Source organism: Rhineura floridana, chromosome 6 (genome assembly GCF_030035675.1).
Source record: "Rhineura floridana isolate rRhiFlo1 chromosome 6, rRhiFlo1.hap2, whole genome shotgun sequence".
Classification (NCBI taxonomy): domain Eukaryota; kingdom Metazoa; phylum Chordata; class Lepidosauria; order Squamata; family Rhineuridae; genus Rhineura; species Rhineura floridana.
In genome coordinates this window covers 44,448,765-44,475,375 of record NC_084485.1, presented here as the reverse complement: position 1 = coordinate 44,475,375, position 26,611 = coordinate 44,448,765, and the positions used below count along the sequence as shown (strand labels likewise).

The window sequence follows — 26,611 nt, the reverse complement described above, 5'->3', positions numbered from 1 at the left end:
TGCAGAACTGCAATGGGTGGAGATGGAGCCAAAGGTGGTTCCGATCCTATCTCCAGGGTTGTTCTCAGAGAATAGCAATTGGGTGACTGTCTTTCGGCCCCCTGGCAGCTGGGCTGTGGGGTCCGCAGGGTACCATCTTGTCCCCCATGCTGTTTAACATCTATATGAAGCCCTTGGGAGCAGTCATCAGGAGCTTTGGGGTGAGATGTCAGCAGTATGCTGATGATACCTAGCTCTGTTGCTCTGTAACATCTGAATCGGGGGAGGCCATGCAAGCCCTGGACCGGTGCCTGGACTCGTTGGTGGGCTGGATGAGGGCCAGTAAACTGAGTCTGAATCCTAGCAAGACGGAGGCGCTGTGGGTTGGTGGTCCTAGAGTTCGGATAATTGGTCAGTTGCCCACTTTGGACGGGGTCATACTTCTTCTGAAAGAGCAGGTCCGTAGCCTGAGGGTGCTCCTGGATCCATCTTTGTTGCTAGAGGCCCAGGTGACCTCAGTGGCTAGGAGTGCCTTTTACCAGCTTTGGCTGGTGAGACATCTGCGGCTGTTTCTGGACTGGGATAGCCTGACCACTGTTGTCTACGCACTGGTAACCTCCAGGCTGGATTACTGTAATGTGCTCTATGTGGGGCTGCCCTTGAGGTTGGTCCGGAAGCTGCAGCTGGTGCAAAATGCGGCAGCGAGACTGCTCACTGGAGCAGGGTATCACCAACATGTTACCCCGCTGCTGAAAGAATTGCACTGGCTTCCCATTTGCTACCAGGCCAAGTTCAAGGTTCTAGTTTTGGTGTACAATGTCCTATACAGCTCAGGACCAGGATACCTGAAAGACCGTCTTATCCCTTACATACCCAGTCGATCACTGCACTCTGCAGGTGAGGGTCTCCTGCAGATACCATCTTATCAGGAGGTTTGTTCTGTACAATATAGGAAATGGACCTTTAGTGTGGCAGCACCTACCCTGTGGAACTCCCTCCATTTGAATATTAGGCAGGCACCATCTCTGCTATCTTTTCGGCGCCTTTTGAAGACTTTTCTTTTTCAACAAGCCTTTTAAGTTGAGAGCTATCCCAGTCTGTGTCTGTGTCAGATTTGCTTAATATGTTTTTAATAATGTTTTTAACCTTTTTAAAAAGTTTTTAAAATGTTTTTAACACTCTTTTGTCTTAATGTATTTTAAGATCTATTTTTATGATGTTTTAAAGTGTTTTTTAGTGCCTTGTTTGCCACCCTGGGCTCCTGCTGGGAGGAAGGGCGGGATACAAAATGAATAAATAAATAAATAAATAATTTCTCTACCACTTCTCTCTCTCTCTCTCTCTCTCCCACCTTATTTCCTCCATTTTCCCTTCTTGCTACCCACCTCATACTAGGCTGACCACCTGAAATAGGGTTAAAAGCCACAGGTTATTCATCTGTATTCTAGGTTCCTGGCCGTAATACGCTAAGAAGAACTCTGCTGGATCAGGCCAAGGGTCCATCTAGTCCAGTATCCTGTTTCTAACAGTGGCCAACTAGATTCCTTTAGGAAGCACAACAATAGGGTGTGAAGGCAACATCCTTTCTGTGTTATTTACCTTCTATTATTTCCTATTCAGAGCTATAGTTCCTCTAAATATATTCAGTGCACTTTAGTAATAGCATGAAATGTTTTGACTTGAAGACCAGGATACAAATTCAATAAATGAGTCCAGGTTGTGCATAATGTGTACCAGATTGTTTTAGGATTCCCCACCCCGGCACATGTAATGCACCCACTGAAGCCTTTCCTAGCATCCCTGAGAGGACCCTTCTCATCTTGTTACTTCCTTTGCTACAGTTAGGCTTGAAAAAAGCAATCTGTTGTAGCCAATAGAAATAATTGCAGTGTAGAGGGGCATTTTGGAGGTGGTCACCGCCACCACAAAGACTCCTATACTGCAATTGCGCTTGAAAGAAGCCTCATAATAAGTACACTAGAAGGCTTTTTTTCAAGGCAAATAGCAATGAGGAAGGGTTGGTTTTGGGAAGGGAGTTACAGTTGGGAAAGATTCCCTAACCAGCTGTGCCCCACCTCCATTAGGCTTGAAAAGAAGCCTAACTGTTGTGTATGTGTGTGTGAAAGAGAGTGTTGATCTTCCTGGAGATTGCAGCTCCCGAGCTGCACTGTCCAGGAAGATCCTGACCATTAGGTTTGGAAAAAAGCTGAAACACTCTTTTCCAAGCCTAATTTCAGGGAAGGGGGAGTACGTATGCGATTGCAGTGAGGGATGGTTGGGGGCTTAGAACTGTTTCTCAGGTTTGCAAGTGTATCATGGGCCCAAAAAGGTGGGTGGCCCCTGCTTTATTAAATAAAATATGTGCACAAATATAGCAGCAAAATAGTTCCTTAAAACCCACACACCTGAGGGCCAGGTAAAATGCAGAGAGTTCCAGTCACAGACAAACATAACAGAACTGTCTAGCCTAATCTATACTTACAGTAGGGGTAAAAAAACAAAATAACATCACAGTTCCACACCTCCCCAGAAATGGATAGCAGATGTAATATGGAACCCCCACATAGGTAGCATCAACAACCATTAGGGAGCAAAGGCTAAGATCTGAATCCTATTCTTATGAGAAAATGCCCAGCAACAGCCAGGAATTAATTAGCCAATCAGGGGGCTTTTGGATGATAAGCCTTCTGAAACTTTCGTGCCTAATGGTCACACACTCACAAACCTTCCCAGGCCAATTGGCCTTGAAGTACCAGTCTCAACTGATAAGCAGGTGTTCTTGCTTGTAGCCTAATTACCTAGCTTTAGCTGTGAGAACTGCAAACTCACAGCCTTCTCAGAGGCCACATTTCAGGCAAGATGTTTTCCTCCACAGTTCCTTGCCTCAGAACCATTTTAGTTTTTAACCTTACAAACCAGGCATTCTTGACAGATAATAGCAATTCCTCCCTATTAATGCCATATTCAAAGGTTTGTGTTAAATTTGAGGCATTGGCATGGGATTAGGGCAAGAGAGTTGCCTTTTGGAAAATGACAACATAACAATTCTGAGCTGGGCGTGGATATTCTCTTCATGTTTCTCTAGGATTGCCACACTTTATCTTCAGCAACAGAATTTAAAAAACTGATAATGTTTTAATGCTGCTGAAAGATTTCTCTGGGCTATTTGAAGACTTTTAAGAGTGGCCAGGTGGTGTAACAGAGAGGGCAACCCTTCTCCAACACTACCCATCTGTGATACCTCTACTCTGAAAAGGAAGTGGTAAGATTCAGCTACTTACCATATAGTTTTGGTTGTTCAGTGGTGTCACTGAGATATTGCTTGCTTAGGCTCTTGCCAAGGTTTGTCTCATCATGGCTTTAAACCATTGGTAGTCTCTCCCCAATTATTTGGGGTCCCATCTATACCATACATCTAAACCCACAGCATCCCACAAAAATTCATACCCCTCACACAGAGTTATAATTCTCAGCACCCTTAACAAACTATGGTTCCCAGGATTCTTTTGGGGAAGCCATGTATTTCCCCTTCATCATATTATGTGGATGTGACCTTGGCCTTTGCCAAGGTTTCCTGGTTTTCTCTTTCATATAGCAGTAATGTATCTAAAGTGTGTATTTTATTAACGTCCAAGAATTTACCAACAAAACAGCTGCTTTATTCATTTGTTTGGTGAAAATTTATAGTCTACTTATTGTCCTCAAAATGTCTCACTATGAAAGAAGAATGTTGTTATGCACTCATCCCTGTACTCCAAACAATTTGGCTTACTTTGGCATGAGGTCTCAGGTATTTTGTAATACTTGCATTTATTTACCAATACAGAGGTTGCGTACAGCTGGTGGCTCACAGTTTAATACCCCAACAGAACCCCAACATTTTTCAGACTTCCAGCTTTGCTTTCTGACTGTATCAGCCTGTCCCAAACTACAAGCTGCTAGCTTTAGTCTGTCCTTACACAGGCACTGCATTAACATATTCCATAGCTTGGGGGGGGGGGAATTCAGCTAAGTTATCCTTCCAGATCCCTCCAGTCCATTCCAGATTGATAACTATTCCATTAATCTCGGGACCATGTCTAGGCAAAGAACTGCCCAAACTAGTTTTCTATATTCTTTGATCCCATTAATCCTGGATCTTTTATAGTATCTTTTCACTGGGACCCCTGAGAGGTATTTAGTCCAAAGCCCCATCCCATAATAGTATTAATAAAATTGCAGTACTAACAAAACAATGTAACATGGACAAATTAAGGTAGAAAAAAGGTAAAGGTGTAATCCTGCCATTACTTCTTTCTGCCTCTTCACCTTTCTTCTTTTCTGCAGCCCTCTCTGGGAGATACCTGTATTGTTTCCCAGCAGGGCAAATGGCAGCTGAGAGCAGGTGGGGATTAGGTGTGGAAAATAGCAGGGGAAAGGTTTTAATATCTCCTTCTCCAGCATTGCTGCTCTGATCCAATTTGGGCTGCCCCTGTCTCATGTTTTGAGTAAAAATAAGTTCATTGACAGGAGATCTAGTCCTGGATCTCCCATGTAACATAGCTTTGAAGATGCATGCTTGGTTTTATTGTGTGGCCCCTGTAATAATAGGAAGAGACTAGCCTGTAGCCACTGAACACACATGGAGAGACAAAGATGCTAACACAAAGCTAGGCGTGTAGATAGATCTCCGAGCATTTAACAAGAGTCATGTGAATGCAGTGAGCTTTAAGTTAAGGAACTGTGTAGCTACCAGTTCATCAGAACTGATTGCTGAGTCTGTAATAATAGTGTGGGAGCTAAGTGTATCTTGGAACTTTTTGTAAACTATAAAAAGCTCAAGAACAACATAGAAATCAGGCATTTAATGTGGTAGCACCTACTCTTTGGAACACCCTCCTGTTCCATAGCAGGCCGGCATTATTATCTTTTTGGTGCCTGTTGAAGACTTTCCTTTTCCAACAAGTCTTTAAAGTGGAGATGTTTATCCTGATCTGTATCTGTATTGGGCTTGAAATTATATATAATGATTATTTTGTGTATGTTTTTATGTTGATGGTTTTTATTGTTAAGTAGTGTTAGTATGTTTTATGGGAAGTAATTTGTACATTAATTAAATAAATAAAAATAACAGTTTGGCCATCAAATAAGAGTTCTTTATATTCCCAACAGCTCCTAGGTAAGCGAGCTTCTTGGTCTCCAACTGGTTCCCTTATGTGGCTGTGCTATTTATAGCCCTGTGTAGATATTAAATTGAGTTTCCAACAGAACATCTGGAGAAGGAATTAGGATCACGCCTACTGGCTCTGCTTCTGCCCTCCACGCATTCGGTGTTCTCATTTGCACAGGGTTCCACACATGTACAACAGGCATAGGCTCTCTGTGTGTGATCCATGTCATCTGTTTTTGCAGGGGGAAATTCACATGTGGACACCCTGTGCATGCTTAGCTGTACATTTGTAGGCATCTGTGGAAATGGGATACACTATATCCCAAGCCTTTTAAATAGAGACTTTATCCTAGTCTGAGTCTGTGTTGGAATTGCTTTTTAATGTTTTTAAAGCTTTTTATTTTTTAAAAAAGATGTTTTTAAAGCTTGGTCCCAGGCTATGGTCTGAAGGCACATGAGGCCAGCACCTTGCTGAAGCTAAGCAGGGTCAGGTATGGTCAGTGCCTGGATGGGAGACTGCCTGGGAACCATATGTAAGCCGCCTTGGGTTTCTATAATGAAAAAAAAGGCAGGGTATAAATTTAATAAATAATAAAAGTTTTTAAAAATGTTTTGTTTTAATACATTTTTAAGGATGTTTTGTTTTAATATATTTTAAAGTCTATTTTAATGATGTTTTAAAATGTTTTTAATGCTTTTGTTTGCTGCCCTGAGCTCCTACTGGGAGGAAGGGTGGGAGGTAAAATAAATAAATAATAAAATAAATATATGTGGACGGGGGGGGGGGGAGAGGCAGCAGGTGTCTCCCAATCCACTCTCTGCACATCAAGCTGTTTACATGACTGAATGTCTGCACAGGGCTTCTTGTGGATTCTGTTTTTATATAAACCACTCTCTCTTTTCTTGATCTCTTGGCTTTAGAACTTATGCAGTCAAGTTTCAGAGATTACCAGCAAGACCGTGGGTTTCCAAGATGTTCTAGACACATCCCCATGTTATCTTGGGTTATTCACAGGTCACTGTGTTCTTGCTGGAACTGTGAACATCAGATATAACAGCCTTTTGCTATTTGCATTATTATTTGTTTATCCTGGGAAGAAAGAGAGCCCCTGAGTTTGACAGTGGTTGTTGACATGCCATCTTCCCTCCTCCCCTTGAACCTGTGAGCAGGGATTGGTTGTCCCATCAGAAGTGATCGTGAAACCAAGGTCTTTAAATAGTCCTTGATCAAGGATGCTTCCTGGAAGGCACAAGTAATAGAACTGCAAGTACTTAACAAGCTATGCCTGATTGCCTTTTGCTTGTAGCTTATAGTATGATATAATACATGACTCTCCAGGATAGTGATATAAATCTCTTTAAAAGCAGTGTGTGTAACAGCCTGCCTGTAAAAAAATCTTTTTTGTCAGGCTTGTGTTCTTACATTTATTTATTTATTTCCTTTTGGAAATCTTATTGGGAATAAACCTGACCTTGTCACCTACCACTACTGGGACTACAATGAAGCTGATGTTGCATATTGTATGACTGACTTGTTTTGAGAAAACATCAAGCACTTATGAAATGTTCTGACTTGTTTGGTTGCAGTGTGATGTGTAATGTATTAGCAGAAGGGGGGAGATATTGGCTGGAGATGAAACTGGCTGTCTTGATGTCTTCAAACATATAGAGGTAATTTGGCTTGGTGCATTGGCACCCATTTAAGGGATTAACCTGTAGCAAGTATACCTGTCCAACAATAACAACTAAGAGTTGTGGCACCTCTGTAAAGACTAACAAATATATTATGGCTCAAGCTTTCATAGGGTTAAGTCCTGTCTACTTCATCAGATGCCTATGCCACCTGATGCCATAATAAATGTGTTTGTCTTTAGTGTGTCACAAGAGTCTTTGCTTGTTTTGTTGCAGCAGACTAACACGGTTACCCCTTTCGAAATTATCCAGTGATAAAGCATTGGGCAAATGATGGCCTCAGCCAGAAGATCTAGCCAGTTTGCAGTCAGTTATTCATAAATCCCTATCCCAGCTCTAGAGACTTAGCAAGTGAAAGAATGACTTTATTTGAACCAACTTATATTTAAAATGTTGGGTGTAAGCTTTTGAGTCACACAAGACTGTTAAGCTGGGTGCTTGTGGGAGGACTGCATACATACTGCTGGGCTCAGGCTCAGAGTTTTTCAGCTATGTTGTGTCTGCTAATATTTCATCCCATTTCCACCTCTTGGGCTGACAAGATGTTTAGGTATGAAACTACCTTTCTCTCCCCCCTTTCTGCATACGTCTGCACACAAGCACAGGTATGAAAACCAAAACCATAAGGACAGAGTCTCTGGTGCTTTTGCTTGCAGGAAAGCAGCTGCTCACTTTGTTTCACTTAGTGGAGTGGTTTGTTTTGCTTCACGCTCAAGGTCTGACTTATCATTTTCTTAGGTGTTTGGATAGAATTTTCCTTCCAGGATACGTTGATCAGGAGGGTGTGTTTGTCTTCTCCAGACTTGTGTGGCTTGGATTTTTGGCTTGAATTGGTCTCTGGTTGTGGCACACTGGGCCTGGATTCACTTACATAAGGGGACAGATGTGTATGGGAACCTATTCCAGGGTAGGAGTATACAGTTGATGGCCGGTGCTCCTTTCCATCCCTGTCATTTCTATGACACTGACTGGCAGCGATATTTTAGCCTCTGCTAAAGGTGAGAGGTGGAGGGCAAAACCCAACAGGTGTTTCCTGCCCCCATGCAATCTGAAATGGGGCTGGAAAGGGAAAGGCTCAAGCATGGCACTAGATCACCCTTACAAGAATACAGCCATGTGCACCAACTCCCAGGAAGGGAGCCAGGCAGGAAGGGAAAGACTGCAATGTGGTAGTTAGGGGGAAATCTGTCGTATGTAGGTCTTTGGGAGGTTGGAGGCCAGACAGTAGTCCTTATGGTGTCTTTGTTAACCTGGTACCTCTGGCTCTCCAAATGTTGCTGGGCTGGAACTTCCATTTTCTCTGACCATTCTACATATAGGAAGTTCTAGCCCAGTAACTAGCCTGCCCCCCCAACCTCCCCCCAAACTACTAAGAGGCCAGAATCTGCTTTGTGTCATCCCTTTTTAAGGCTACCTGTTTGCAGAAATAATTGGTTGATTTTGATTATCTGGGAGCCAAGAAATTGCTTACAAGACCTCGTCAATAACATTACCTTGTTGATTGCACTGAGGCAACCTTCTGCCTTGTTTCCTCAGAACTGGCTGTTCTTGCTTGAGAGCCAGTGGAACTATAACAGAGTGAAGTTAGTGTGCTATCTATATTGCTGTTAATAATGAAATCCCAGTGCAAACATAGGTCTACCTCTCAGCTTCCTGTCAGCTTTGCTGGGGTTTGAGGTAACTGTTGAGATACTTTGCATGTGATGGTTTGTTTTTGGCTTTTCTTTCTTTCATTTGCATTTATCTTTGAGTACTTATCAAACAACCATCAAGTCCAGCATCCTATTTCCAACAGAGACCAGACAGATATACTAGCGGTAAGCTCCAGTTACTCCTTGTGGCTTTCTGTACAAAATTACCAATAAAAACTTACCTACTTGCAAAGTAGAAATAGGTTTTACAGCTGAATGGAAGTAATTTTTTACTCTTTATTTTGCTAAGTGTAACATTTCCATCCCGCTTCCTAGGTTGCACAGAAGTTCTTGCAGCTCAGTTTAGGTTTTTTTATATAAATATTGCTAGTGTAACGTTCTTCATTCTGGGATGGCCATCCACTTCTGCCAAGTGCCCAGCTTTTGTAGGGATGCACATGGAGCAATGAGGAAGGAAGAGAACCCCTGTTTAGCCAGCAAATAAGCCACATCAGCCCTGCTGATTATGCACTGGAGTCAGCTTGTCCCCACATTCTCTTATTCTTAATAGTTTGTTCCTCTGAAATGAATGACAAGCGTTCCACTTAATTGAAACCAGGGCCGTATGTGCCTTGTGCAGATCTTCTTAATTGACCAAAGCTCTTCTGCTGCTACCAATAAAGAGACTAGCTGTCTTTTGATAGAGCATCTGTTTGTGTCACTTCTTTCCTGCTCTTCTTTCAAGGACCTGAGGGCAGTATCCAATGCCCTTGTTCCGTTATGGCAAGGATTTACACTTGCGCAACGGAGCTTTCCCTCCCTCTCTTCCTTCCTGTAGAGGCTTAGGGGAATCCCCCAGAACAGATTTACGGGGTACATGGGGGGGAGGAGGGAGAATTCCATTGTGCAAGCTAAATCCTTGCACTACCAGAACAAGGGATTTAGCACTACTTTGATTTCAAGCCTGTGAATATTTTAGCCTTGCCATTTCCTTGTGAGAGAGGTTAGGCAGCGATTATACTAGGTTTGCATTTTGATTCCTGGTCTGTTCAAAGCAGAGATGCAAATTGCTGGCTTCATGTACAAGAAAGTAATCCTATTTCTTGTCTCCTAGTTCCCCTGCCTTGGCTATCACTTTCTTTCCTCTTTAATGAAGGTGTCCTGGGTGTTTGAAGATTGTGGCTTCTAACACTGTGGCAAAGAGGGAATATCCATATTCTGAGACAGTGTGGATTTGATGCAGGGAGTCCCAGCATCAGTAAGCAGCACTCTTGGGCTGCTGCCAGGGACTCCCAGGCAAAGCCCACTGCCACTTTCCTTGATATCTGCGATTGTGTACTTTAATTTCCCTCAGTGGTCCAAAGTAGTGTTGATCCAAGGCATTGTGGGAAACCTAAATGGTTGCCCGCAGCTCCCACAGCCTGGTAAACCCAGCAATATAGGAAGGGGACCACTTTGTCAAGGGGCCCCTCAAATTTGGAGCCAACCCTGAATGCATTCCCTTGGGTGGGAGAATGAGGCTGGCCTTTCTCTCTGTCTCCGTCATCCTTGTATTCTCTCCTTCTCCTTTACCAGTTTTTCCAAACTTCTTTGTCATCCAGTTTCTACCTACATAAAAGTGTGAGTTCTGAAAATGGCAATTGATTTAATGCTTTTCTGTACTAAATTCCTCCCATTCATTCCTCATTCCAGTTTCAGCTTGCTTGATTTGTAGGGTAATAGCTTGCAGATTGCCTTTTCCCTTGTAATGTAAGTGGTTGTTGGCAATTTTAGCTTGGCTGAGGTTTTCAGCATGGATGTGACGTAGAACAGTAAACTCTTATCTTCACTTGCATCAGACGCTGGGTAGAGCCAGGAAGGTGGATGCAGGGAAATGCTTCACTTGTTTTCAGGGATATAGTGAAACCAGAAATATTTGCACATTTCTGTAATCCCTGTAATCTAAATGAATTCAAAGGTGTTTGGGAGCTTTACTGTCTAAATTATTTATATTCTGACATCGAGGGCTTTATCTAAAAAATATTCATGCATATGAATTAAAGAGGGGGATTTCTGGTTCACCTGTGGGCACACTGTGAGCAGCTGACAACCTTTGCGTTTGTAATTCACAAATGGATGATACATAGATTATACCAAATGTGAGTGGCCTTTGATGGTGCAGTAGTGCTGAGCTCTGTACTTGGGCTGGTTCATTACTCACAAATGCATTGGAAGGGCCCTTTCAGTTATCTCTCATTTAAATTCTTATGTAACTGCAAAATAATGTATCATGCTGTGTGTATGGAAAAAGGCTGATTTAGATACATCCTCCCAAGCCTGAAGAAGACATCTTCTCCAAGATGTTAGAAATACACTATAAGCAAGAAGGTAGCTTCTTGTAAACCGCCCAGAGAGCTTCAGCTATGGGGCGGTATACAAATGCAATAAATAAATAAATAAATAAATAGCAGCTATTGTGGATAACTGTAGATGTATGTGAGCTACTATAGTTGTTAAGAGTATCAGTGGTATGCCAGAACTCCCTAGTGTTGATTTTACTGGGTCGTCATGAAGTCACCTGATGGACATGGGCAGGTCTCTGTTCTCATAGGCTTATTGTAAGAATTACTGGAAGTATTTTGAACACTTACACTAATATTTTTTTAAAATCCACTGAAATTACACCACCCCCTTTCAGGCTAGGCTTAAACTAGCATAATTCTTTCTTTTTGTACTCAGCTCTCCACCCTTTCTCAGATCTTCAGACTACTGAGATTCTGTTGCAAGGATGGGGAACCTGTGTACCTCCAGGCTATGTATGACTATAGTTGCCATCATCCCTTACCATTGGACATGATGGCTGGGACTGATGGGAACTGGCATCTAATGGCATCTGGAGGGTCTCAGGTTCTTCATGCATTCCATTGGGATGAAGTGGCAGTTGGATATGGGTGGCAGTGACGGTGCACAGTCAGTCTCCCAGCTGGCAGTGTATCTGGGGGATATTTCACAAGTTCTACAGAGACAACCTGGATTTGGCATAGTGTGCACTCAGAGAGATAAAGCTATTCACAACACCCTGATGAGGGTAGCCGTATGACCTGCCTGTTTTCAAACACATGTCACATTCATACTTTGTTTTTAGATAGATAATTGGAACATCTTGTATATGTCTTAAAAACTGACTGTGTAAAGTGTCCTGATTGAAATAGTTACAAGTAGCTTGTGTGTGTGTGTATACATATTTTGCAAGCTGCTTTGATGGCCACTGAGTGGTAGGAAAGTAGCATATACATCCCATAAATCTGCATAGGTAAAGGCATCTTTTTACATCAGAGGGTTGGCTTCCATCTTCAGTGCTTTCCTGGTGAGTTGGCATAGGCAAAGATTTGTAATTGTGGCTTTGACAATGTGGATAATGTCCAGCTTAGTTACATTACATGTAGGTCAATATAAATTACCACCTCGCTGCTGCAGCTTGTCTGTATTTCAGGTGCTTCTGGACAGGCACTTAATGTTGCAAGTGGGTTATCAGCTATAAGTTTTCTAACAGGATTTTCCATAGAAAGGGTAAATCCAGATTAAATAGGAGAGAAATTCAGGTTGATGCTACAAAAAAAATGCATACATGAGTAGCATCAGTTCCACAATAAACACTTGTCTGGAAGCGGATAAGTTTGAGTTATCCCCCTAGCTAATCTGCACTTGAATAAATTATGCTACCTTTCTTTGGAGGTCAGATGGTATATAAGACTGGGTCTACATACACGCACACACAGCTTAGAAATGTGTAATAGGAAGCTATAGCACTGAAAGTTGAGTGGGACAATATCTTCGGAAGTAGGAAAAGTGCACCTATAGCTAGAGTATCAGAAAGAAACTAAGTGTACACAGATGTCTATCTTTTTGGAAGAAGAGTTGTACAATCCTTAAGTGAAGTAATGCTGAAAGACTACCACTGCTGCAGTAAATATTCAGATACAACAGAAGCAGTTGCTCATGCAGTATTGCACAGCAACAGATGCTTCAAGAACATCTAGAATGTTGTTCGAAAATCGTGTCTGCCCCTCGCTACAGCTTCTGCTTTGCTTGGACTGGACAGCTTTGTGCTTTTGATAGGTTAGACATGTGTCAGTATCAGATAAAAGATGGGAGTGATGGTACCTTATGGGAGGGTTTTAAAGCTTAATGAGCTAAGGTACGTAAAGAGGTTTGAGCACTTAGGGGGAGGGAAGTACTATATGAATACTAAATATATTTATTTGTGTAACTGCTACATTCTTATCACTGTCTCAGTTTGGTACGATTTGTACAATCAGGCTTGCAAACGTTTGCAGGATTTTTCCTGTTTAGTAGAAACGTTTATATGGGAATCACACACACAAACTATTTTCTTAAGACTTTCAGAGAGAACTGAAAATTTCAAGTAGGCCAGGAAAAGCATTTTAAATGGCTAAATCTATTGTTTTTCCCTTTCACAGCTGATCGTTGCAAAGAGGTACAGCAGATCCGAGAACAGCATCCAAACAAAATTCCAGTAAGTACAGAACTATTTTGACGTGTGTGTGCCTTTTTAAGTAAACTTCTGTGGATTTATGTATGTATTTGTAACCAGTCTTGACCCTGAATACCAACCTGCTAAAGCTGCTCATCTTTCTCTCATATTGGCCTGGTTTGCACATCATGCTGAGCCAAAACATGGCTTAGTGTGAATGTATGAGCTCTTGGGAGGAGATGGTGGCCACTTTGCTCCTCCCTGGTTGTTCTGTTGCTGTGTTGCATTGTGCTGATTTAAGCCATGGACAGACTACGAGATGTAAACCGTAGGACAAACCATGGTTTCAGCTTGAGGTTAGTTCAGAGAGAGAGCTGAATCACAAACCCAGGTTCAGACAACATGCTAAGCCAAGCCATGATTTGGGTCAGCGCTGCTCAGCAGCAGAACAACTGAGGTGGAGAATAGCGGCTGCAGTCTCCTCTCTGGGGGCCTATGCATTTGCATTAAGCCATGGGTTGGCTTAATGTGATATCTCAGCTGGGCCACTGACAGGTTTGTGTATCTTACTATTTTTGCAAATTCGATCCCACTTCAAAGGATGTTGTACAGTTACCATACAGAATGACACTTCCCCCCGCCCCCTTAAGTTCTCACTTCTCAACTTAATTGTGGTGATTTCTACTTTGAAGGCCTCTGTGAGGATTCTCAGTAAGTGCTGGATTCCAGTTTTTGTGAGCCCTTGGGGGATATCCCCAGAAAGGTTCTTGAAATGACGTACAGGAGAAGTGGGCATGGCTAGCAAGGGGTGGAGATGGGGCAGGAGGTCTGGCCAGGGCATGAAGCCTCCTGTCTCTTACCTGGCCAGGCCGCTTGACAAGCAAGAACAAAGGTGAAGGTGCTGATTTTTGGTGTGAATAGGCCCTTCTAAGTGCTCGGCTCTGCTAACTTCTGGCTTCAGTTGCTGTTTCCCAACCAACATGGAACAATACAAAAAAACAGTTGTCATTTTATTACAGGAACTGAACAAGTTAAATTTACTTCCTACATGGCTTGTAGCCATGTTATTTACTTACTTTTAAATACAGTTTACTTCCTTTGTGGTGTATAGCAATCTTCTTATTCTCATCGCCCTATCATATTCAACTCTGTCTTCTGAACTTTCCTTTCAAAACATTTCTTTGAGTCCAGGGTTCCAATTACGTCATTATCAAACATTTATTGCCTTGATTGATTATAACCATGAATTCCTCATGGCTTTAACCTTGAAATAATCATGTGAATGCCAAAGAGAAATCTGAGTTTCTCTGGGGAGGTGGTTATCTCAAGACATAAACGCTATTGCAAGCTCTTTCAGTTGTGCCACAGCAGAAGGGTACCTGGTACTCTGCCTTATCAAAGGTCAAATTGGAGAGTCTAAACTAGAGAGCAGTGATTTTTGCATTGGAGAGATTTTCCAGGAAATGATTCTCTAAACTTTTTTTCTCCTTCTCCTTTTTTGTTCCCAACTGTTGAAATAATTTGAATGAAACTCTAATCTGGATATCTATGAGTTGTCCAGGTGGGTATGTGCTGTGTGAAGGGTGCTTCTCATGTAAGATTTTTTTTACCATCTGCACAAAGATGTTGACTTCAAAGTGTCAGCCTGCATTTCCCCCTCTTCCCTCATTTACTCCATATTTTTCCTTTCAGACCCCCCCCCAGTTAAACTTGTTGCCAACAACCCATTTATGGTATCTCCACAACCTGTTTGCAATATCAAGCCCCCACCTGCAGGCACCCTATGTATCAGTCACACTGTAGAAGTAATAGGATCCTGACATGAACGGAAAACAAAACAAGTGCTGTATATAACATTTGCAGTGACTTTGAAGTCTTCACACATTGTTTTTGATTCCACGTTTAATGCGGTAGTTATTACACTTGAATTTTCCACAGCAATTCCATGAAGAATGTGTGTGTCATTGGTGTTGAGTAAACTAGAAAATCATCAAGGGACTGGGGCTTAATTCTCCACACCCCAGATTCTTGGATCAGCAGGGTCTCCAACAAGGGGCACCTTTGCACCCTTAGAATCTTATTTCCCTGATTGCAGCCCTTTCTTCCCTATTCTATTCACTTGCAGCAGAGAAGAGGAGGAGGCTTTTGCTGAGACACCCATGATGGTGGAATACAGTGGTTCCCCTTGCCCCTGCACAAATATGCAGAGAGATAGAGAGTGGCAAAATTGTAATTTTTGCTTGAGACAACAAAAGAGTTCAGCTGATCTTGCCTGTGTGGAGACACTTTCATTGTTAAATCAGCCTTCCTTGAATATTTAGGATAATTGTGGGCTGTTCATGTCCTCGTCCACTTTCCTTCATCTGTGTTGTACATGGGCTTGTTTGAGACCACAACTGAGGAACAATCTACCAAGAACAACAGAATAAATTCTGATTGGGAATCCCCATTGACTAACTTCATGATCTCCTGATTGGCTACTATAATTCTCCAAATCTTGGGATGGAACAGGCAAACAGTTCAGATAGCATAGGAATGGCTAGCAGGTAGGGGAAGAACAGAGGGATACTGGCAGAATTGCTGGTTGGTGAATTGCTGGATTGGAGTTTTATATTCGCATGACACCCACTGCTCTCAAGAGAGCAATTTTTCCTTTTAATTGGTACTCGGGGCCTCCTCTTTGCTGCCTTGGTCAATTGATGGGTCTAGTATGTCAGATTTCTTCTGCTCCGGGTAACAAATGCTAAAGTATCATTGGAACCATTTGCGGGAGGATGGAGGTGTCTCTAGATAAATGAGTCAAGAGCAGATAAATCTACCTATGCATAATGGGGAGAAGGGGGAGAGTCCATCATGAGGCTGTCATTTTCAGCAGCCATCCCATCACAAGTTTTAGGTCTAAGTTCTGTTCTAAGTGCCAGGTGTCATGTATAAGAAAGTTGGGCCAAAATCAGAAGCTGAATCCAATAAGCCTGTCACTTACATCTGGGCAAGATGTGAATGGAGGATGACTTGGCAAAATAAAAGTGTAGAAAGTATTTTCTACTTATAGAAAGTGCAAACTAAGATAAATAAGATAAATAAAATAAGAAGAGTTATAGAGTTTGAAAGGGCTGTGATATATCGGAGGGGTATTTTGTTACTGGCAGACCCTCCCCCCCCGCCACTCTCTAGTCTGGCTAGCTGCCTGTGAAGTTTCTGAGTCCTATTCTCTTCAGCCTACCTTTAGGAAAATAATGAACAAGAGAAACTTCGGATTTCTTTGCCATACTGCAGGGGACCCAGAACTTAACAAAACCTCATGACACAAGGGATAGTGTTATAACAGCTGTGCAGGCAGCACATGGAGCAGATTTTAGTGAGAAACTCATTTTTAAACCAAAGAAGCCAAATGCCCAATGTAACAGGAAGTTTATTTGGGGGTTAGGGGAAAGGGAAGCCAATAGTCGCACACCACAGTTGCACACAAACACAGGCTTGCAAATAAAACCAATAAAGCCAGTCTAAGGTTGTGAACACACTAGTCACCAGAGCAAAGTGTTTCCATAAGTCACACCTGGAGGGGGAGTGGGTTTATCTCCCGATTAGCTGTGAAATCTCATTGAAGCTGAATTTTTAAAAAATGCACTCAAGCTGCTCCCACCAGGTTTTACAGTAAAAAGGGGCAGCATTTGACTAGCATAAACTGCCCGCATTTTCAGAACAGACAGGTGGAGATGCACTGGAACCGGCAGAACAGTGAGTGTGTTTCTACCTTAACTTAGCTAGCTACATGTTTCCTGCTTGAGTTCCTTGCACAAGAGAGATTTAAGAGAGAACATATTTGGACTCCTGATCAGATGTTTCCTGGAAGAACCAGACTTGAGGGTAAAGCCTCATACATTTAGCATAAACTGAGAGCAGTATTCACTAATAGGCAAAAAGCCTTGCAGTTTAAGAACATACCTATAGCCCACAGATATTTCTATCAAACTTTAAAAAGCAGGGAAATTGGGCAGTTATAATGAATGTACCAGGGGAGCAGGAGACCTGACCTCCTCTCTGAGATACTGTACTGCCCTACAAATTTGTCAAAATGCAAACACAATTTGGGTTGGTCCTTCACAGTCCAATCCACTTCCTGCGTAGCTTGGAAGAATTTGGTAACATGTGCCTCTGAACATACGGTGAGTGGTGGCAACACCTGCAATCAGCCCAAATAACAGAAAGAAGACATGCGCTTTGCTGATCTTGTTTTAACAGGGAGGAAGCAACAATATTAAGACAGTTGATATAGTTCAGATACTCCTTTAAATATGTTTGATTTACTTTGAAGGAGGGAGGGGATTGGGAGGAATGGGGGAGGGGTGAAGGAAGGGAGAGGGGTGAAGGAAGGGGTGAAGGAAGGGGGAGGGAAGGGGCAAGAGGGAGGGGATAGGAGAGAGGAGGAGGGAAGGGAAGGGGTAATCATTTGCATGCTTTTTGAGTTCAGTGGGATTTACTCTTGTGCAATTATGCTTAGGATAGGTGAAACTGACCGGGGGGGAGAAGGAGGGCAGGAAGGGGAGTGGGAACCTTTCCTTTCCAAAAGGAAAACTTTGTGGAACAGTATCATTCTTTTTCAGGGTTTCCCCCGCCTTTTTATTCTACAGCAAGCACATGCAGTCTCGCACTTAAATTTAAACCAAAGCTGTCCCTGGCCACATCCACCCAAACCTTTCTTTCACTTTAGACAATCATGGCTTCTCCCAAAGAATCCTGGGAAGTGCAGTTAGTGAAGGGTGCCGAGAGTAGCTAGGAGATGCCCTGTTCCCCTCACAGAGCTTCAATCAGAGCGGCTGACTTTTAAATCACTCTAGCCACTGGAGCTCTGTCAGGGGAATCGGAGTCTCATCTCAGCCCCCTTCTCAAACTATACTTCCCAGGATTCTTTGGGGGAAGCCATGACTGTCTCAAGTGAAATAAAGGTCTGGGGTGGGTGTGGCCTCCTGATTAGGCAAGCCCAGCAGCTGTGAGTCTGGCTTTTAGAACACTGACAGTTGGTTCTTACTGAGCATGCCCAGACTTATCCTTGAGTTCAATGCAAATTTCTTAAATTAATTAAAAATCAGCCAGGCATTTTTAAAACTTTTAAACTGCAGAAGGTGAAGGTCAGAATATGGGGCAAAGTGTGGAATAGGATTACAGGTACCCTGTGAACATGGCTGATTTTTAATGAATTTCAACAGATTAGGAGAACCCTGACAGAAAAAAGTCCAAAAGGGGTTTGGTTTTTTCTCTTGTTTTACAGTTTGAACTGTTGATACTCTGAGTGTTTTGTGTATGGCTATGATAACTTAAAAGGTTGTTAAACAAGTGTTTCTGAGTTCAGGACTATAAGTTTTGTAAAGTTGTGTTTTGAAATGAGGTTATGGGAAGCTTCAGAATGGCATGGGGGGTATTTTCAATTTAACATTGCGGAATGCAAAAAACCCATGCTGACTATAGTATACAGCCACTCTCGTGGCTCTATAATTTACAATCTATTTTAAAATATTTTATCTCATGCTTAATTCTCCACAGTAAAAAACCCACCAAATTTCTGCATCAAGAAAATGAACTGCATTCTGCTATCTATGCAGATTAATCCAGTCTGCATTATATTTTCTTACAAGTGGGACCTACAACAAAATGTTGCATTGTGGAATACTCCTTCTCAGGGTTCAAAGCAGCCAACTATGCCCTCTCTCAAGCTGTCCCATTCCCTTCATCTTTAGTTTTCCCCATATTTTCATCTTTTTTTCTCAACAAATCTCTATGTGGCCACTGAGCATGCTCAGTCCTCATAGGGCTATTTGTTACCCCCTTAGATTCCCCAATAACATTTTATTTGTACTTTTACAAAACTCAGGGTTTTCCCAAGCATCCTGATAGCTCCTTGTGACGTCCTTCCCTGGCACCACCTGTGTCGCTCTCACTCGTGGCTACCAGCAGTCAGGGTCGTGTTTATTTTTACCTCTCTCTGCTCTAGCACAGATCTCAAAAGATCCCCCCCGCTAGGCCACACTACCCAACACTCTGTGTATCCAATATAACCTCTAGACTGTGCCTTAGTCTCTTCCTGGTTATTCTGATACCTTGTGTCTGTGTGTATAGGTAATTCCCAACCCCCCTGAAGCCTCTTGCCTATGAAGCTCACAGCTCTGGGTTGCTCTGTGGTACTGAATGCTGATACAATATCTCTTCCTTCACCGCTGCCACCATTCGATACAATTTCTTCTTCAGCCTTGGTTACTCTGTCTCCCCCTGGTCTGTGCCCCCCCCCCAGCTGAGGAATCAGGCTTTAAGTAAACCAAGAAAATGTTTATTGATAGCACTAAGAATAACAAGATTACTTATAGATTTCATTGACAAGCATATGGTTTCATATATGTTTCTCTTACGTTCCTAATTCCTACTATTTGCCTCAGAACTCCCAATCCAATATCTCAACAGCCACCTCTTACTCTCCACATCAACCTCCCTGTCTGCAACCACCCTGTCCAACTCCGACCCCGACTCAACTGTAATCCTCTCATACCTTCAGCCATTCAAACATACAGCCAATCACCATCCAGCATTCTACAGCCCATGTACTCCCCCTTCTCACTCACTCCACTTAACATATTTCCTATAATAAATCTGCACTTACCATATTTACATTACATTCACATACAGGAACATCACACTCCTCTTCTGTGTGTTTGGGGCTGTTTGGACTACAACATGATGAAAGACTTTGTTCCTGATTTTGCACAGTTCCACTGCTGCTAGTCAGTGGAGAAGCTGAAGGAAGCTATGCAAAACACAGAAATCTAGTCAGCAGTGCTGACAGCTAGGTATTCAGCATCCCTTCTAGTTACTTGGATTTCACTAGGCATTGGCCACATATTTGCAAGGTGGAAGTGCAAGAAGCGTGTCATTTTTCAAAAGGTAGATGCTAAGATTCTGCTGAATTTTGTGGCCAGTTCCAAATCCTTCAGCTTGTATAATATTCATGCAGTATTGCAAAATACACAGCTCCCTAGTTAACATGTCTTTAGCTATTGGACTCTAAACTCTGCAAGCATAGTATCTGCTGTGCTTGTATAAATACCCATCTTTTACCTGTTCTCAGCTTTTGCTGCTTGAATGTCAGTTTCGCTTACATAGGAATATAGAAAGCTGTTTGCACTCAGGCCATTGGTCCATCTAGCTTGGTATAGTCTACACTAACTGGCAGTGGCTCTCCAAGGCTTCAGACTAGGATCTCTGCCAGCCTTACCTGGGGATGCCAGGGACTGAATGTGGGTTCCTTGGCATTCAAAGCAGATGCTATCTTCCTGAGTGATATCCCTTCCTCAGCAGCACTACGCAAGTGAAGGAAATGATGTGACTAGCTGTGAACAGAGTGCTGCTTTTGGCCTTCCAGTGCCAGCAGTCTTGTCGTCTCGGCATTTCCTGTGATGCTAGCAATAAATTATGGCTATAGTCTGCTGTATATATTTATTTATTGCACTTGTATACTGCCCCATAGCCGAAGCTCTCTGGGCAGTTTACAGCAATCAAAAACATTAAAACAAATATACAATTTAAAACACATATTTTAAAAACAATTTAAAGCACAATTTAAAAATTTAAAACAATATAAAAACAATTTAAAACACATGCTAAAATGGCTCCAAATGCCCTGTAAAACACTGCAGTACAAGGGGCAGCCTCTGACAACAGACTGCAATGATCACAGCAGCACCAATAAACAAATAACCATGGTTAAAATTGTGGACAATATTATTGGAGCCTTGCAGTTTACAATACCACCACCCCACTCAAATTGGATGGGATGTCGGTGATGGAAAATAATTTAGAAACTTAATGGGGTTTTTTGGTAAGATGTGAATAATGCCTTTTAGTGGAAAATGCCTTGTTTGTTAATTATACAGCCACGAGAATGGCTTTATACTATAGCCAGCATTGATTTTTTGCGTTCCAACCCCTGTTGGACTTTTTTTCTGAGAGAGTTCTCATAATCTGTTGAAATTCATTAAAAATCAGCCATGTTCACAGAGTACTTGTAATCCTGTTACTGCCCTTGCCCTATACTCTGACCTTCATCTTCTGCAGTTTAAAAGTTTAAAAAATGCCTGGCTGGTTTTTAATTAATTAAAGAAATTTTACATTGAACTCAATGATAATGTCGGGCATGCTCAGTAAGAACTTTCAGTGTTCTAAAAGCCAGACTCACGGCTGTTTGGCTTTGCTACTCAGGGGGCCACACCCATGGCAGAACTTTATTTTACTTTAGATAGTCATGGCTTCTCCCAAAGAATCCTGGGAAGTGTAGTTTGTGAAGGGTGCTGAGAGCTGTTAGGAGACTTCTATTCCTGTGACAGAGATCCAGTGGCCAGAGTGGTTTAACAGTCAACCCCTTTTCTGGGATTGTAGCTCTGTGAGGGGAATCCCATTGAACTCAAAAAGCATGCAAATGATCAAACCTGCCCTCCCCTCCTCCCTCCTATCCCCTCCTTTTTGCCCCTTCCCTCCCTCTTACTTTGTCCCCCTACCTTCCCCATCTCCTTCCAATCCCCTCAACCTCCTTCCCCCTCCCTCCTGTCCCTCCCCCTCGGTCAGTTTTACCTATTCTAAGCATGATTGCATGGGAGTAAATTCCATTGAACTCAATAAGCATGCAACTGATCAGACCTGCCTTTCCCCTCTCCCTCCTCCCTTCTTCCTCCCCTCCCCTCCCCTCTTCCTTTTTCCTCCTCCCCTGCCCACTTCAGCCCTCCCTCCTCTCTCTTCTCCTCCTCCCCCATGGTCAGTTTCACCTATCCTAAGCATGATTGCAGGGAAATTAATCCCACTGAACTCAATAAGCATGCAAATGATCAATCCATTCTCAGCAAACTTGCAAAAGATCCCATTTCGTACCTCCTGGATTAAAAAGCATAGAAATTCACTAATAAGCAAAAACAAAAGATTGTGGTGTAAGAACATACCTACAGCCAGCACATATTTCTATCAAACTTTAAAAAGTAGAGAAATTGGGCAGCTATAGTGAATGCATCAGGGGAGCAAGAGACCTGACCTCAATTTCTGTTGGTCTTTCACAGTCCAATCCACTGCCTGTGGAGCTTGGAAGAATTCCATAATGTGTCTTTGAGGATAAAGTGAGTGGTAGCAACACCTGCAGTCAGCCCAGGTAACAGAAACAAAACATGTGTTGTGCTGATCTTGTTTCAGCAAGGAGGAAGCAACTATACTAAGACAGTTGATAGAGTTCAGATAGTCACTTTAAATATGTTTGATTTACTTTGCAATTTTACTGGTTTCCTATTGTAAATCATTTTCTTTTGCTTCTGTTTCTGTGAATATGTGACGTACAGCAACACTTTGCAAAATTTACACTAAATAAACTCTAAAAATGATTGTGGAATAATGGCACTTACTATTCTGCAGAATAGTCTCCAATGGACATGAGGAATGTTACAGTTCGTACAAGATAAACCAGTGGGAGGTGAAATATATTCTAGCAAATTTCTAGGTGTGATCTATGTTTTTAATTGACCATGCCCACCCTTCCTTAAGTGGAGTAGCATAAGCATAGCAGGCTGAAAACATGCATCTTGGGCCGGCCAAGTTTGTATTTTCCAAAAGCTAGATTAATTGCCTAAGTAGCAACATGTTGTAATCAGTCTGATTTTACATCAAACTGCAGTTTCAGATTCAACTATTAATGCACTCAAAAGAGGAATAGAGCATAACCTCCAGTTTGAAACACAAAAGGCTGTCTTCACCATCATATGACATTGACCAATAAAAAAGCTTTGAAATTAATAAAAATAAATTTGACACAGATTTCTAGAATGAGTAATGAAAGGAATATAATTTCCTAGCTTAGATTCTCTGTAGTAATAGTAGTAACACAGGAAAGAAGCAAAGTAAGAAGAACACCAACAAACATACAAAAATGTACTTCCATCTTTGGAGATGGCAGGTGTTGCCATCACTCGCCATATGCTCAGAGGCACATGTTACCAAATCCTTGAAAGCTACACAGCAAGTGGATTGGACTGTGAAAGACCAACCCAAATTGTGACAAATTTGTAGGGCAGTACGATATCTCAGAGAGAAGTGCAGTGTCCAGAACTGGACGCAGTACTCAAGATGAGGCCTAACCAGTGCCGAATAGAGAGGAACTAGTACTAATAAAAATGTTGAAGAGCACTGGGCCCAGGACCTAGTTCTGTTGTACCCTGCTCGCAACCTCCGTCCAGTTTGAGAAGAAACCATTGATAAGCGCTCTTTGAGTATGATTCTGTAGCCAGTTGTGGATTCACCTGATAGTTGTTCCATCCAGCCCACATTTAGCCAGCTTGCCCATCAGAATATCATGGGGCACTTTGTCAAAAGCTTTGCTGAAGTAGAGCTATATCATGGATGCATGGATGGAGGCTTTATATTAATCCCCTTCAGGGGTGGGCAAACTCTTTTCTGTCGGGCCAAATTCCCTTGGGGATAATCAGTTGTGGGCCACATGCTGGCTCCACCCCTTTTCCCTCTCTTTCTGATACCCCCTCTCTCTGCACGTTACCAAATTCTTCCAGGCTACACAGGAAAGACCAACCCAAATTGTATTTGATTTTTACAAATTTGTAGTGCAATACAATATCACAGAGAGGAGGTCAGGTCTCCTGCTCCCCTGTTGCATTCACTATAGCTGCCCCATTTCCCTTTTTAAAGTTTGAGAGAAATATCTGTTGGCTATAGGTATGTTCTTAAACCACAAGGTTTTTTTGCTTATTTGTAAATTTAGTATAAAAAGAGAAAAACCTTTGGAAATCAGTATTGATTTCAGTTAAGTGGTTTGCATACTTCCTATCTTGAGGGTATCAACTAGTCTTCCAAGGATCCCATGCACATTGCAAAGGATTTGAGTATGTGTTCTAGGGCAGTATTTCCCAGACTCCCCCCTCCTGGACCATTTGAAAGCTTCTGAGGGCCTCAGCAAACCACTTAATGATATTTCTGCCTGTTGTAGCAATTGCAATGCATTGTGATAGATGTAATATGATTTTTAATTACATTTTTATTGCTTTTTTATTTCTTACATTGTACTTTAAAGTAGCACAATTTTCATTCTATAGAATTCAAATTGAAATACAATGAATAGCAATAAAAGAAGCAATAAAAATACAATTAAAAGTCAATATAAAATGTGAATATACCATGGGCCACCTGAATGCAGTTCATGGACCAATGGTGGTCCATGGACCACAGTTTTGGAACCCTTATTAGAGGGTGTGCATTCTTAATGCATGGCACTAGCTAGGCCTGTTGGGCCTTGCCCTTGCCTGAGCTAGCAATGCACCTGAGAACATGTCCATATTGCTCTGCGGCTGCACATTGCAGGGGAAACATCAGTAGTGATAGAGACGATGTCTTTCAAGGAGATGCTTCTGTCACTACTGATCTTTTAATTGAGGAACCCCCTGTAACTTTCCAGGGATCCCAGAGTTCCTGGAACCATAGTTTGAAAAAACACTGCTTTAATCAGTGTCAGATGTTCATCAGTGTTGCAAACACAGGGAAGCACAAAAAAAGATTCAAGTGCCACATGAGAAAAATTGCAAATAATTTGCTTCAACCATAACCTTTTATGTAGATGACTCTTAAACCTAGCTTTCTGCCTGTGACATTTTCCCCTATTGGTTCAATACAGACGGCTTACTATTGTTTGCTCTGAAACATCATCCTTGCAATTTCAGGCATGCCATACTCTTAATCTGTTCAATGTAGAGCTCATACATGTTCTACCTTAATCCTTATTGCCATTACACACTCTCTCTCTTTAACATCTTCGCGATCCAACTTATTTTTCTGTACTCATTTGTAAGGTTGCATGCACCTGACAGTTTTTCAGAGGCCTTATCCACACACTGATAGGGAGGAAGAGTGACAGAGAAGGGGGTGTTGGAGAGACACTTAGCCAGCCTTTCCCAACCAGTGTGCCTCCAGATGTTGTTGGACCACAACTCCCATCAGCCTCAGCCAGCATTGCCAATGGTCAGGAAAGATGGGAATTGCGGTCCAACAACATCTGGAGGCACACTGGTTGGGAAAGGCTGCACTAAGGGGTTATTTGTCCACCATTGGCTTCTGCCCCACTCAACACCAGCATGCCTCCCCCCCAATTACCTCCCCCCAAAAGCAATGCAGTCTGTGACAGAAAAAAGGTTTTCAACCCCTATCCCTAAGCCTCCTCCTATATTCTTGCCAAACCCTGTAAATAAGCTTGCAAGTTTATATTTGCCTGCATGCCCACACGTGCATTTGTTAGCATTTGTCATTTAGATGGGGGGACAGAAGGATCCAACCTCTTCTTAAGCTTCCTAGGCCTTGCGTGGTTGCCTGGAGAAGATCTTTACTTGCCACAGGCAACCAGGTAAGTGGCTATTTACAAGCCTGAGTTAACCCGACAAAAAATATTGCAGGACAAATGAATTTCTCACAGTATAATCTTCCATGGCCTATAGGGTTAGGGTTAGGTGCTCTATGTTCTTAATTGACTGTGCCCACCTTACCTTAAGTGGAGTAGTTTAAGCATAGCAGGTTGAAAACACGCATCTTGGGCAGGCCAAGTTTGTTCTTCCCAACAGGTAGATTCATTGCTTAAGTAGCAACATATTGTAATCACTCTAATTTTATATCAAACTGCAGTTTCAGATCCAACTGTTAATACACCCAAAAGAGAAATACAGCATAACCTCCAGTTTGAAACACAAAAGGCTGTCTTCACCTCTGATGAATAAAAAAGCTTTGAAATTAATAAAAATAAATTTGACACAGATTTCTAGAATGAGTAATGAGAGAAGTATAATTTTCTAGATTAGATTCTCTGTAGAAACAGTAGTAATACTGAAAAGAAGCAAAGTAAGAAGAATACCAACAAGCATGCAAAAATGTAATTCTCCATCTTTGGAGATGACAGGTGTTGCCACCACTCGCCATATGCTCAGAGGCACATGTTACCAGTTTCTTCCAAGCTACACAGGAAGTGGATTGGACTGTGTAAGACTAACTCAAATTGTGTTTGCATTTTGCCAAATTTGTAGGGCAGTACAGTATCTCAGACAAGGTCAGGTCTCCTGCTCCCCTGGTGCATTTATTATAGCTGTCCAATTTCCCTGCTTTTTAAAGTATGATAGACATATCTGTTGGCTATAGATCTGTTCTTAAACCGCAAGGTTTTTTGCCTCTTAGTGAATATAAATCTCTTTGCTCTGTGAGTGGCTAAAATGTGGCTCAAAAATATTTTCAAGTGCAGTCACACTAGGTGATTTCTTTTACAATCTTCGTTCTTATAATTTATTTATTTATTTATTTATTTATTTATTAAATTTCTATACCGCCCCATAGCCGAAGCTCTCTGGGTGGTGCACAACAATCAAACATCAAAAATACAATAAGCTACATATAAACAAATTTAAAACTTTTAAAACTTTAAAATTATAAAAATTCTCCAGAAGAATCAGGACAGTTTTTCAACACATACTAAAATGCTAAAATGCCTGGGAAAAGAGGGAAGTTTTAACCTGGCGCTGAAAAGAAATTTTTGGTTTCTCTCTTCTCCCCCCCCCTTAATGTTGGGAAAAAAGAAGGGAGAGCTTGCTCATCTATTTTTTGAGTCTTCACTATATAAAGTTTATT

The 26,611-nt window shown here is 42.0% G+C and overlaps 1 protein-coding gene across 1 annotated transcript in view; it reads left to right on the top strand.

Moving 5' to 3' along the window:
• The window catches only part of MAP1LC3A (microtubule associated protein 1 light chain 3 alpha), a 44,464-nt gene that overhangs the window by 10,936 nt on the left and 6,917 nt on the right, over positions 1-26,611 (top strand). The window contains exon 2 of the mRNA XM_061631629.1: positions 12,912-12,967. Coding sequence (XP_061487613.1) covers positions 12,912-12,967 — 56 coding nt within the window. The remainder of the gene's footprint in view (positions 1-12,911; positions 12,968-26,611) is intronic.